Raw genomic sequence first — 13596 nt, 5'->3', positions numbered from 1 at the left:
GCAAAGCATTGTTGAAAATTATGCATAAAGCATTTTTTAATTGGCAAAATTAAAAACAAAACAGCATGGCAACTAAACTGGTTCCATTTGAAATGCTGATGAGAACTGAATGGATCTTAGTTATAATAATTTTTAAAAGTTGCAGCACTTGTACAGTGTGCATATTAACGATTTTAGCAATAAATAGGTTTTATGATAAAACATGACAAATTTTAAGAACTTTATAAAGTCATTTTCCCCTTATCAGTCACTCAAGTACACAGTGAAATGACATTTTCAAAAGCTGAAAATCCTTAAAAATAAATTAATAAATTCATCGTCTGAGGAGAATTCGGAATCGTATATATTGCTTCCAGTTTAAAAGGAATTATTAGATGATTTGGACGCAGAAACACATATTGATATATTTGCACAATCAACTAGAGAACTAAAATTCTTATTGACTTGTTCTTAAAGTAGTCAATCGTATGTAATATGTTTCTGTACTTTTGAGCTATTAATCTATGAGAATAATAAGTATTCTTTAAAAATATTAAAATCGTGAAATTTGAACTGTATTTTTAGCATGGATACAAAAAAAAATTCAAAATAACAATCTAGTTCTGAAATATCAATATGCTATACACCTATCAAAAACTAATTTAAAATATAAGCAATTAAATTAAATTATTAAATATAATACAATATTAACTAGCATTTATATTTAATATTACTTAAATATATTTAATGATTGTATAATGTAATTAGCAATATATCTAACATATTTGTTAGATTGGATATAACCCCTTCCTCCCGTTGCTGCTTGGCAACCACTATTTTCAGATCCAGTTCGCACTGCGCAGAGGTAACGATTTTTCTTTTAATAACTTATTTATTTCAACAAAGCATCAGTATACATGACAGAAAGATAGTGACTTGACAAATAAAATTTCACTATCTTTTTTCCCCCTTTCCTACTGTAATCATATTTATTAAAAAGTAATAGACCTTCAAAATAAAGTATGTTCAATTTTCATTTCAAATATTATCGGCTGACTATCAAGATTCGAGCAAAAAATCTAAGGGGTTATTGTACCTCTCAACCCGTCATGTCTTTGTCCACCAGCTTGCGCTATAGATCGAAAACATATATATTCTCCCTTATTATTAGAAATAGATAGATATAGAAAATCAGTTAGTTAGTTATATTAAATTATCTTAATAAAAATTTAACTTTTAAAGATAATGATAAATGAATCATGATAAAATGTAACTATTTTTTAAAAGATTCTAAAAACGCTTGTTGCTTCTAAAAAGTATAAAACATTTAAAAAATTGTGGATGCTAATTTTAATATGATTGTAATAGCTCTTTTAATTTTACAGATGTTTATTTGCAAGCACTATATTCAAGGTACTATATTTTCCGACAGTGTTATAAAAAATAGATTTTTCAAAATAAGTGTAATTTTGGTGTAAATCTACATTGATTTTTATTTTGATGCATAACACTTTATTCTTTTTCTTTTGAATATAATACCAGAGAAGAGATTGATTGTTTTTCGCATATAATAAATTTCACACATTTTTGTAATACATTATTTTTTATAGCAAATTCAAGAAGTAATGTAAATTTTAGTATTCTATATAGGAAATTACAACTGTTAATGATTATAATCGCAAGTGCATAAAACGTGATATGGATTGTGTTAACTAAAATAAATTGCAGGTGCCCTACCAAGTCAAATCTGCCTCTCCTGCATGAGGAACGGTATACAAGCTGGCAAAGTGGCAGTCAGATTAATGTTAGTGCTCTAGCATATCCCAGTTTATAAACAGAATGGATGGATCTATCTGATCATGGATCATAAACCGAGATTTGCAAAATTTATAATCTGGCAGGACAAAATTAAGTTTTAAAGTAAATTATCATTTACTTTAGGCATTTTTTCCCCCTTTACAGGAATATTTTTTCTCTGAAAAACTAGCACTAGAACTGTTCAATCATATTTATTTGCATGAGAAATCAACAAATTTAGCTTTAATTAGAGTTTTATTATTAAGATATCAAACATATAAACATTGTTGCGAATGGCATCTCCTAGCCAACCAATCAGAGCTAACCAGAACTGATGTCTGCTGTTCTGTTTTTCACTTTCACAGATGTACTAAGAATCATCTTGACATAATGTTGTATTGCGCTTGTGTTGTGATTAAATGTTTTATATGTCACAACCTTGTTTATTCAGTAAATGTTAAATTCTCGCAACAAAAACAGACATCGGGTAGATATCAGCCCAGCATAATTATTTCAAATAGTGTGTAGCATAGAGTTACAACTACAAACTACTACTACAAACATGACGCCCTTATTAGCAATCAGGAATTAGACGGCAAATAGAAGACAACATTAGAGAATCGCATGTCTAATAAATGAATATTGCGCATTACCGGCAATTTGACGATTCACACGGCAATCGAAGCAAACTAATCTAGCAAAATTTTTTACTTCAATAATGTATTACAGCGGCACTGAAATAATTCTGCTATCTACACTTTTAAGGACAATCTTGCATATAAATAAAGCAAGCATACATTAACCTGTTTTCATATCCTAAATTCCAACTCTTTCATAAAATTCATTAAGGTAAAAAAAATTAACGCATTCAAAGATAATACATTAATTTTTAATAAAACGCCTTCATTTATTTAGTTCATTGCAGTAAATTGTTTATATTAGTATCCATATGGTTTATAATTAGTACTCTAAGTACATTATAGCCTCAGCAAAATTATTTTCAAGTACTAAAGTCATATATTTACTCAATAAAGAAAAAGTTTTTAAATTCAATAAAAAAGTGCAAGGGATATAAAATTTCGGTAAAAAAAAATACAAATTAAAATATTTTAGAGATTAATTACCCAAAATGAGTTGGTGGAGGAATCACTAGAATCAGAATCAAGTTGTGCTTTCGCAATTCTTTTGACATGGTTATAATGAATTGGGTTAGCTCCCTGAAAACAAAACGATATCATTATTTATGTCAAGTGTTTCAAATATATTTTGAATATCTTTTTGCAGATATCAATAGAATATGTTTTAAAAGATGAAACAAATAACATACATAAATGTCTATGCATTTTAAGAAAAAAATAGTTCATGTACGCATTAAAGTGGAACGAAAAAAAAAAGTCATATTGTTTCATTCGGAAAAGTTGAGAACTAGTGAGAAATATAACGAAAGGAAAATATGAGTAAAATTTGTCGATACCATGCTCAATTTAAAAAATTTCTTTTTATATCTTTAATATGCGATAAGTTAATAAGTACTCAACTTAGAATAATGAAATTTATTTTATCAAAATCTATCAATAACTTCCATTTGCGCATTCTTTCTACAATGAACAAAAAAAAATATGTGAAATACTTTATTTTGCAATCTTGCCAATAAATTACAGCCGTCTGATGTACATGCATAGGAAAAAGTTATTTAAGTCTAAAAATAGTCAACACCCTAGTTTTGCAATCTACTATCAAGTAAATAATAGAGATTGATTTTATATTTGCACCACAAAAACCTTTTGCTATGCATAGATAGATAAATCGAGTCTCCCGAAAATGACTGATGGATTTTGAAAATCAATAACTTTTTTTTTTTTTTTTAATCCGGAATGTTATAGAAATGTATCGTTTCCGGCCTTATGCTTGGGAAATCAGGAATTTTACCCCAAATTGAAAATTTAGTTGCCACCGACAGCTGCCGTTGCAAAATACGGAAAATAAAAACCGGTATGAAAATGTTGCAAGAACTATTTCAAAAAATTAAACAACGATGTTTTCCACGTTACCCCTATTTGAAGCAACAACGTAGCGCAATTCGAGGCCAAAAATGAGTTACAGAAAGGCGATTTCAAATACTTCGTTTTCACTGTACATGTTTCAAACCGCCTTGCAGCACAACCTTATGGTAGTAATGCTAACTAAATTTGGAAGTTGGGATAAAATTCTCCGATTTCAGAATCGTAAGGCCACAAACGATACATTTCTATCGCTTTCCGTCTTTTTTTTTAAAAAAATTGATTTTCAAAATCCATCAGTCATTTTTGGCATACCTGGTGTATGTATGTGTATATATATTGAATTACTGCAATACATCAAAAAATGATACGTGAAGATTATGACGATGATTAGGAACTAAAATTTACATATAGATATATTTTCATGCATCTTTTGTTTACTTTGGAGAGAAAATGCGACAGAAAATTCAGAATCGATTTTGATAAAATAAATTTTATTGGTCTTAAAAAAGTTCAGTACTACTTTACAGTTAATGACATTATAAATATGTAGGAAAGTTTTTTCTAAATTTTAAAAATGAATGAAAAACCGACTAATTTTGCCACCTTTTACCACTTTTAAACTCCATCCGAGAGTAAAAACTAATTTAATTTCACTCAATTTTATAAATTTTTTCCTTGTTTCACTTCTCACCAATTTGCAAAAAATTTCAACCTAACATTAGTGTTTATATACTTTTTATGATCAATGCAATTCAAAGGACTAAAAGAAAGAACCTTCAAAATTTACAGATTTCTAAAATATTACTGAGTTTAGGTTCATTTTCAAAATAATTAGCCTAAATTTAGTTAGCATTACTTTTAGGCTATTATTATATTACTTAAAATCTTTCAGAAAATTTATGTGAAATAGCATTACACAAAATTTTTTTTTAAATATAGAAAAAATGTTGGAGCCTTTATGCATGATTATTTAATTATCAACAAAGAAACATAATCACTAATTTAATTTCAAAATATCATGATAAAGAAATTAGATAACCAATAAGATTAATTTTTTTTAAACCATTAAGCAGGGGTTGATATATTACTTCGAATTTGAAAATATTAGCTATTTCAACATTAATCACTGAAGCCACTTGTTTTGAAATTTGTTTGCTCATTAACAGTCCATTGAAAACCTTACACTGAGTTTCAAAGGTAAAATTTAAAAACCTAAATGATGAACAAAATGGACACTAACAATAAATATGAGGATAAAAGATTTAATTTATTTGACCAAAAATTCCTTTGAAAAATAAAACTCCTTGTTAAAGTGAATGTTTACATTCTTTTCTCTCTTATAATGATAATTTTTCCTTGTAACTAACTATTGGCATTAAATATTAAATGATACTACAAATAATAGTTATACACTTTGAAATAATATTTACAGTCAATAGTAATTTATTCCTCATTACAGATGGTACAATGAGATGCTTGTTGGCATAGACCTATGACTTCAAATAACCCCATAAAAAGAAATCCAATGTTGTTAAATCACAAGATCTAGGGGGCCAATTTTCAAACTGTGGCCGCAAGACTTTCATTATTTTTGAAATATTGTTCAACAATGAAAACATGTTAGATCGTGTAATGCTCCATTTTTACTAACCCTGAAACTATCAGCTATCAAATGGATTTTTTTTTAATAGGGTTGAAAACACTTTACTGCATGAATGGTGGCAAATTCAAATCTTGTGCCAATTTTAGGACACCCTTTACATAATAATTTTTAGATGCTCATTTTAGATTTCATTGAAAGTTCAAAATTAAAGGCTTTTTTTAAATATGTACTATTTAGATTCATCCTAGAAACATAATCATAACAAATGCTGTTTTTCCCAAAGTTAAGATATTTATCAAATTTTAAAAAATGAATCAGAAGGCATTAATAATATAGTAATTTAAATCAGATAACATTTTTATATCATGTTTTTCCCCCTTATGATTGATTATTTGCACACACAATGTGAGGCATGTATGCATATTAGTCAAATTCATATAAGAAAATTAACAGCCTTTAGATTTCATATATACAATTTTTTAAACTGCAAAAGAAGTAAAGTTAAAAACATATTCTCCAAGACATCAATCATTATCAGAAACAGAACATAATACTCATTCTAATCTTAAAATTAGAAAGGAAGTCAATAAATGTAATTGAATATTCTAATGATCAATTTTATCTGATTTCATTTTAGACTTGCCAAATTTATTTTCATAGTTTATAATTTTTTTCTCTAGAAGTTTAATCAATGTCACAAGAATACATTCTTCCTAAATCATCATCTCATTTTCTAAGCCATTACTTAGTGAATAGATTTTTTTTCTAAACGACAAGAACAAAATGAAATGAGAAAACAAACTAAAATGCCTTATTAGTTTCTAATCACATAACTAAATTTAATATTGTTTCTTCAAGAATTACTAATTTTAAAGAACTGAAAAATTAAATTCTGAAACTCAATAAAAAAAATCTGCTTTCATAGTTAGAAGTAATTATTCTGAATGAAAATGAAATAATAAAAATAATTATATACTTACGCTTTCATTTTTCCACCTAAAAGACCCCAAATTTCAAAGACATAACCATCAAACTGATTATCCTGAGAGAAAATAATACAAAGCAGTTAAGAAATGTTAAGAATAACAATTCTAATTTCTAAAAATTCAGAAATTTTAGCGGATTTTTTTTTAATGTAATTTTACAGAAGCATAAAAAAACAATTAATACTCAAATAATTCTATGAAAATTGGTATGGAATGTTTTTCGAATTTGAATCCGAAAAAATTTCCTGAAAAATAAATGCAAAGATTTTTTTTTCTTTAATATATTGGAAATATAGCACAAAAAAGTATATATTCATTAATATAAACTTCTTTCGTATTTAACAAAAACACTGCAAAATCAAGGGGACATAATATTTTATCCAAACATTTTTTCTGAAAAATTAATGCCACTGATCTAAAAACAGGAAATTTTACACAAAAAATAGTCAAGTATTTCCATAAAATTGAAGTGAGCTAGAATCTTTTGGAAGTCTCACAATCAAGTCAATGAACAGAAGTGTTACTTAAAGTATAGGTAAGTATGTAATGAGCCAATTTAAAATAAATATGTCCTAAGTATTCTTTTAACTAAAGAAAAAAAATACTGCTCGGTTTAGATGAAATATATTTTAAAATAAACTAAATAATATTGTGTAAAAATTCACCAATATATTTTTTTACCATGAAACCTTTAAAATGTTTCACAGAAATAATACATTAACATCTTTTCTGTTAATAAAAAGGCTACACTGTTGATAAGTTGGTACATCTTCCAAAGTAACAAGTTTATGTATTTTGTCATCATGAGTTCCCAATTTTGTCAAATCATTAATTTTTTTCTGAAGATGATTCAAAATGTGAATCCATCCCATTAGCAGCAACCATAATATAATTAATACAAAATAAATCATTCATATACAGTGACTGTTGCTGGGGCTATAAACAACTGTTATTGTATTCTTCTCTTTCCAAGTATAATCTATAATTGATGTATGAATGTAAATAAGAATATTCCTGTGTTATTTTATAACACTGATATTACCATTCTTTATTCCCATTATATTTGGAATTGATAAAATAAATTATTAAAAATAAAGCGTTTTCATATAATTTGACGTAAGGTAACCTCTAACATGTAGATTCTGGATTAATTTTTTATATTTCATTTTGTTCAATGTCCTTTGATAATTAAATATATCTATTTTAGAATGAATCTGACACTTATTAACATATAAAGTCTGAAAACACATAATATTTCATTGTAATTATTCTATATTTCAAACATATTTGGAACCTTTTATTAATTGCAATTACTACACACATACAAATTACCAACAGAAAATAATTTTAAAAATATATATTTATTTTATGAAGCTTCATTTCAACCTCAAGAAATTTTCAAAAATAAATTCTTTTGATACTTCTTTTTTGAAAAATAGATGGAGCAATAAGGTAATTTGAAATTCAATTTTCAAGTAATCTGAATAAATAGATAATCAGTGTTAAAAGTCTGTGAATTACTTACTTATTATGACAAATTAGCAACAACAACAAAAATAACCTTAGGAAAACTTTTATTTTGAATATTAAGTAGAAATCAGCTATTAAATAACTTCGAAATTCAGTAAGGCTTTTGGTCAAAAAATCAAAATAAATTCATGTCCTTAAAATTTCATCAGATCATTTTCAAGTCATAAGTATATCTGACAAAAACACTTCCTGTTTTCATTTCTACTGATATAAATTCTGAGAAATTTTACTTAACAGATACTAACCTTAGATAAAAGGACAAGTTCAGTGGTGAGATCAGCTATTTTTTCAGTCAGAAATTTCTTTAAAGTAGGATATGTCCAATGCTCTAATATGATTCTAGGGACTAAAAAGAAACATGACACGTTTATTAGAAAGTGTGCGGGAAAGTTTTGGGAAGACCACTAATGATGGTTATAATCTTAAATATACATTGAAAAATAAAAACATGGGAAACTTATTTTTCATTTGTCCATTTTCACAAGTACATTTTTCATATCTAACATAAAATAGTAAGTTTGCACATATATTTACAAAATATTTTCTCCACCTTTCTTAAGAAACAACATCTTTGCATTTTTTCCGCATTCTATATTGTTCATGTCCAAACTATAGTAAATTTTTGCTGTGCATGTACACTTATTCGCCTCAGATTCGAAATACATCCAAATTCCTGCTCATTGTTACAATTCTTATAAAAATTGTTTTAGGTAAGGTACTACGCTAAAAAATCAATATTTTTTAATTTATTATTTTTCATTTCCAAAAATTTTCTTTCATAAAACTTTTTGAATTTAGTTTCAACGTTCATTTTACATAGCTTCCATAGTAAGAGTATACATTTGTCCACTTAGAATGACACACCATTCTGGTGCAATCTGTGTTTTTATCTATATACTACAATCTAAAATGAAATATTACTATTTTTTTTTTTTTCTAAATTAGATCTGAGAGGAAGTCAATCTCAAGAGTCTCGTAAAAAAAAATAGATTCAAATAATGATAACCTTTTGATAGTCAGTAAAAGAAACTGTGAATATTTTTTTACAAATATTGTACTTTGAAAATTTTTAACAATGTAATAAGGAATCTGCATAAAAGAAGAAACTAAATAATAATTTCCTTGAATTAAATGTAAAAATTAATTATTATGAGTTATTTTGAAGCCATATATTAGAGAAATTGTGCTTGCCCCTCCCCCTTGTTGGCAAACCTCTGTTGCTGCCCCTCAGTAAAACATTACTGGATATTTTGCTTAATGACGGTTATTCTCAATAAAATAATTTTAATTAAAAGATTGCTAATTTTTATTTGTTTTCAATTAACTTTAAAATAAATTTTCTCAATTATTTTCTAATTTTCTTTTCTCAGAATTTAATGATTTTGACTGAACATTACAAAATTTCAATAAAAGCTATAAGATGAAATAAATGCATGTACAGAAATAAGGATAATATTTATAAATATTATTAATTAATACGTAAATTAAATGTTCTTTCATTAGTATTAAAAGATCAATAACTATTTTCTTCAAATATACCATATAATCATAAAATTGCATAAAGAAAAATTCTCTTTCATGGATTTCAGGCAAAAACTGACATGGATCTACAATTTTGATGTTAAGACTTTTTAATGAATTTCATTCTAAGTTGGTTTCAAATTATCATGTCCATATAAACACAAACAAGCAGGCATAATTCCAAAAATTTTTTGAAGCAAAATTTAAAACATGGAGATTTCTCAAAATATCCAAATGGAACATTTGATGATTGCAATGCTTTTGTAATACTTCAAATCGTCATTATTATCTAATGGTATGCTGTAGTTCTTTCCAGTGTGAATACTCATACTGATGCTCTTTATTTTTCAAACTTTCTAACATTTTATTCTGAGTAGATGATAGAACATGAAGTGGAACTACTGTATATGAAATTCTTTAAGAAGTCATGTTGTTTAAAGCAATATGTGATTTTGTTGTTGTTGTTTTTCTCCTTAAGTCAGAGCTAAAGCAATAAAACTAAATTAATGTTACTCTCCACACAACATTCGTTAAATAAACCTTCAATAATATTTCTATGCAAAAAATGAAAATTAGCAATAAATTTTCTAATAATGTGAATTCTGGTACTTAAATCTTTCATTTTTCAAATTCATTTTTCTCTGTATTATAATACAAATTACTTTTAATTAAATAAATTGGCTCTTCCTAACATAGAATTTAAAAATTTTCTTGCTGCTTTCTTTTGTAAATCTTTTTATATTCATCAGCAGAGTAAATGAGAATTTTCACATTCTTCAATGTAACAGAAGCAGTAGAAAAGCTATGTTGCTACTACATATGCAAAATAAAACTGTTGAGATAAACTGATACAAAACAATTAGCATTGGCAGAAAATATACAAAAGGACCCTGAAAAATAAACATTTTAGACAAATTAACTAACTAAACTCCTTTTACTAAAAAAATGTTTTATATATTTATAAAGATACAAAACACACACACACACACACACACACACACACAAATCAAAATTTCTCTAGGAAATATTCTTTGGAATTTAAAATATACAATTTAAATTTTAACTGAAATTAAGAAATAAATTCTTCTCAGCTTTCTTGGTTACTTAGAACATTTAGTGCTTACCAAATCTAACATATGGATTCAGAAGTTTCACTGAAGCTACCCAATCTCTATCAATATCTTGAAGACCTTGGAACATAAATCCACCCTTTTCATTTTTTGGCTTAATTTGTAACCAAACAGGAGATACCATTGAGAATTTTGCAGCATACAGTTTAGCAATGTTATAACCATGATTGTTCCACTAAGAAATAAAAACAGTTCATTTTTTCTAACATATTGTTGAAAATGTTAAATATATGCCCTCTTTCATACTATTTTCTTTAAATATAACATTTATTTTTAAAATAACATATTATTTCATCATTCTCATTTCATTTCATAAAATTTTCTCATCATAGCTGAACTTTTTATTTAAAAATAATACATATTTTATTTAACAAATATAGATAATTTTTCCAATATTCAACAATTTTATGTAACAATTAAAACAAAAAAATAAAATAAAAACAGACATTCACAGCAGTTAATGATAAAATTGTATTTCATAAGATAAAACTAAAAAAAAATCTAATGAATCCTAATTCAGTCACAATAGAGAAATCGTCAAAGAAATACGTAAATTAATCCTAGACAACCTAAAAAATTGAGGATTTAAGGAAAATATTTTTGAATTTAATTCATAAGTTCTTTTAAAAGTAAACAATTTAATTCTTAATATCAATAAATTCAAAAATTAGATTTCAATTAAAACTAAAATATTTTCATTTTACTCAGGCAGTTAAAGAAACAGTTTTAATTAATAATTTTATTGATATGTTTATAATACATTTATAGTTGGCATAATCAACCAAACTGAAATAGCACAGCATTGAAATTAATAGCTACTGTTTCTTATAAGATAAATTAGACCAAACAATCAGCTGAATTTAAATAAAAAACCAACCTTTATGTTTTTAAATATCTATATATAATTAAGAAATTTAACAATTAGATTTGTTTTATAGCAATGCAGAAAACTATATATTTATAACAAACTAAATTCAAAGCAAGAAAAGTTTTCTAATTCTAATAACACTAGAAATTAAGTATGTTGTTTGAGCTTTAATGAACCAACAATACCAATGTAAACTTGTCGGTAAAGAAAAAAATAAGCCTTACATGAGCTCCAAATAATATGCATCATTAAAAGAGATAAAAAGGCATTAAATAATTTTTTGGTAATAAAAATGTAACAAATTATTTCTATATACAATAAATTCCCAATTATTCCTAAAATTAGAAGGCATAGCATCGATAGATAAGCAAATTCCACAAATAATCTAGAAAATGATGGAAAAGGACACAAGCTTTTGATCAATTTTGAAAATGCTTTTGATCAATTTTTAGCTATGGTAGGAACAATGCAGATACCATTATGACTTAATAAATAAAAGTCTTCAAAGTTTATAGGTTTACTTCTTTACAAAAAAAAATTAGTTGATTGGTTTTTTTTTTTTTTTTTTTTTTTTTTTTTTTTAAATATCTCTTCCTTAATTATGATTGAAGTTTTTTTTAACAATATTTTGTCACTAAATGATGCATCATCTCTTTTCTCCGGACAGAAAAAAAATAATAATGAAAATGATAAATATTCAAAAGTTTGCTACATTTATAATTCAGAAAACTTATATTTAAAAATATTATTACATCTTTTCAAAACTATTAAAGCATTATTTAATAATTTCTTAAGATCAAAGATGGATCTAGATAAATATCTATTTTAAAAAAACACCTTTAATAACGCAACATAATATATGATATATCCATGATGTTGCTTGATATTCTGTATTTTATATGGTATCATGTAGATATCTTGATAATTTATTGGGCAGTTTGTGCTAAAAGGAACAGTCAAAACTTTCTAGGTATGACATATAATTTTTAAATTTTTCATTTTTGAATACCATCATTTCTTTTTACAATTTTTATAAAAAGTATCATATTCATGAAATTTATGCTGTAAATAAAAACAATCATTTAATATATAATTTTTCTTTATTTTTTCATCAAAGATAAAAGCTTAACAAGTAGTTGCTAAAAGATGGTGCAGCAACTGCTGAATCACTAAATTAGAAAAATATTTTAATGAGGTGAGAGGAATAAGACTTAAAATGGGAAAACATTCTGTTTGAATTTGAAAATATATATAAATATATAAAAAGAAATGAAAAAAGCAAATAATTGAATAAGTACTTACTGGTGTAACATATCCCAAAACATCATATTCGAAATGCCTTACTAATGAAGCGGTAAAACTGTAGCTTTTATATTCATCCAGAATAGATTGAAAATCCACATTTACACTGGTCAACTTATTGTTCAAACGAGAGTTTGAACGTTGGCTACTCTATATTCAAAAGCAGAGACAAGAAAAGGAATTACGAGGTAATTTCCAGGAAAACAAATTATATGAGAGGATTATGTTATAAAGGAAGCTAACTTAATATAATTAATAATGTCAAGATGAGAGATTACCAACAATCCAGGAAAAATCAAATAATGCATCTCATTTTAATTTTTCTGGAAAATTTTTGACTGAGAAAATTAGTAAGCTGCACTTCAATCTTATCATTAAACTCCACAGAAAATCAACAAAAGTTAAGGCAGCAAAGTTAGTTTTCCCCTAACAAGTCGGCTCAAAAGCCAATTAAATGTATTCCATTGAAAATTTTCAGCTGGAACTATCATTAGTGAAGAAATGTTCTGTTCCCAAATGAAAGAAAATTTTATTTATTACTTAATTAAAAGTACTAGAACATTTGGTATTATTCTGTAATTCCTTGCTCTTCTGTCAACATCTTGGAAGTTGACCATTACAAAGGGGATGCTATTAAGCTTGAGAACATTTAATGTTAAATGGGGATACATGCTCTTATGTCTTGGAAAAAGGAAGTATAAATATATAAACCTATTGCTGGGGAATTATGCTGTCTCGTGTAAACAGTGATCATGAAGAAACTGAAAAATGTTATCTATATGAAAATGAATTTTTATGAAGGATAATACCCACAATCATTGTGCAGCATGTGTTGCAATTTCTTAAAAGTGGAAGTATATATCAAATGCAATAGCTT

General features: G+C 26.1%; 1 protein-coding gene across 2 annotated transcripts in view; it reads right to left on the bottom strand.

Moving 5' to 3' along the window:
- LOC129960518 (chitinase domain-containing protein 1-like) overlaps window positions 1-13596 on the bottom strand; it is a 45529-nt gene that overhangs the window by 29382 nt on the left and 2551 nt on the right. For both annotated transcript variants that reach the window (XM_056074000.1, XM_056074001.1), the window contains 5 exons: window positions 12720-12869; window positions 10544-10724; window positions 8144-8244; window positions 6363-6424; window positions 2901-2993 (listed from right to left, as the gene is read on the bottom strand). In XM_056074000.1, coding sequence (XP_055929975.1) covers window positions 2901-2993; window positions 6363-6424; window positions 8144-8244; window positions 10544-10724; window positions 12720-12869 — 587 coding nt within the window. The remainder of the gene's footprint in view (window positions 1-2900; window positions 2994-6362; window positions 6425-8143; window positions 8245-10543; window positions 10725-12719; window positions 12870-13596) is intronic.

Source organism: Argiope bruennichi, chromosome X2 (assembly GCF_947563725.1).
Source record: "Argiope bruennichi chromosome X2, qqArgBrue1.1, whole genome shotgun sequence".
Taxonomy (NCBI): domain Eukaryota; kingdom Metazoa; phylum Arthropoda; class Arachnida; order Araneae; family Araneidae; genus Argiope; species Argiope bruennichi.
The sequence above is the reverse complement of the archived record's forward strand: the minus strand, read 5'-3'. Positions and strand labels throughout refer to the sequence as shown.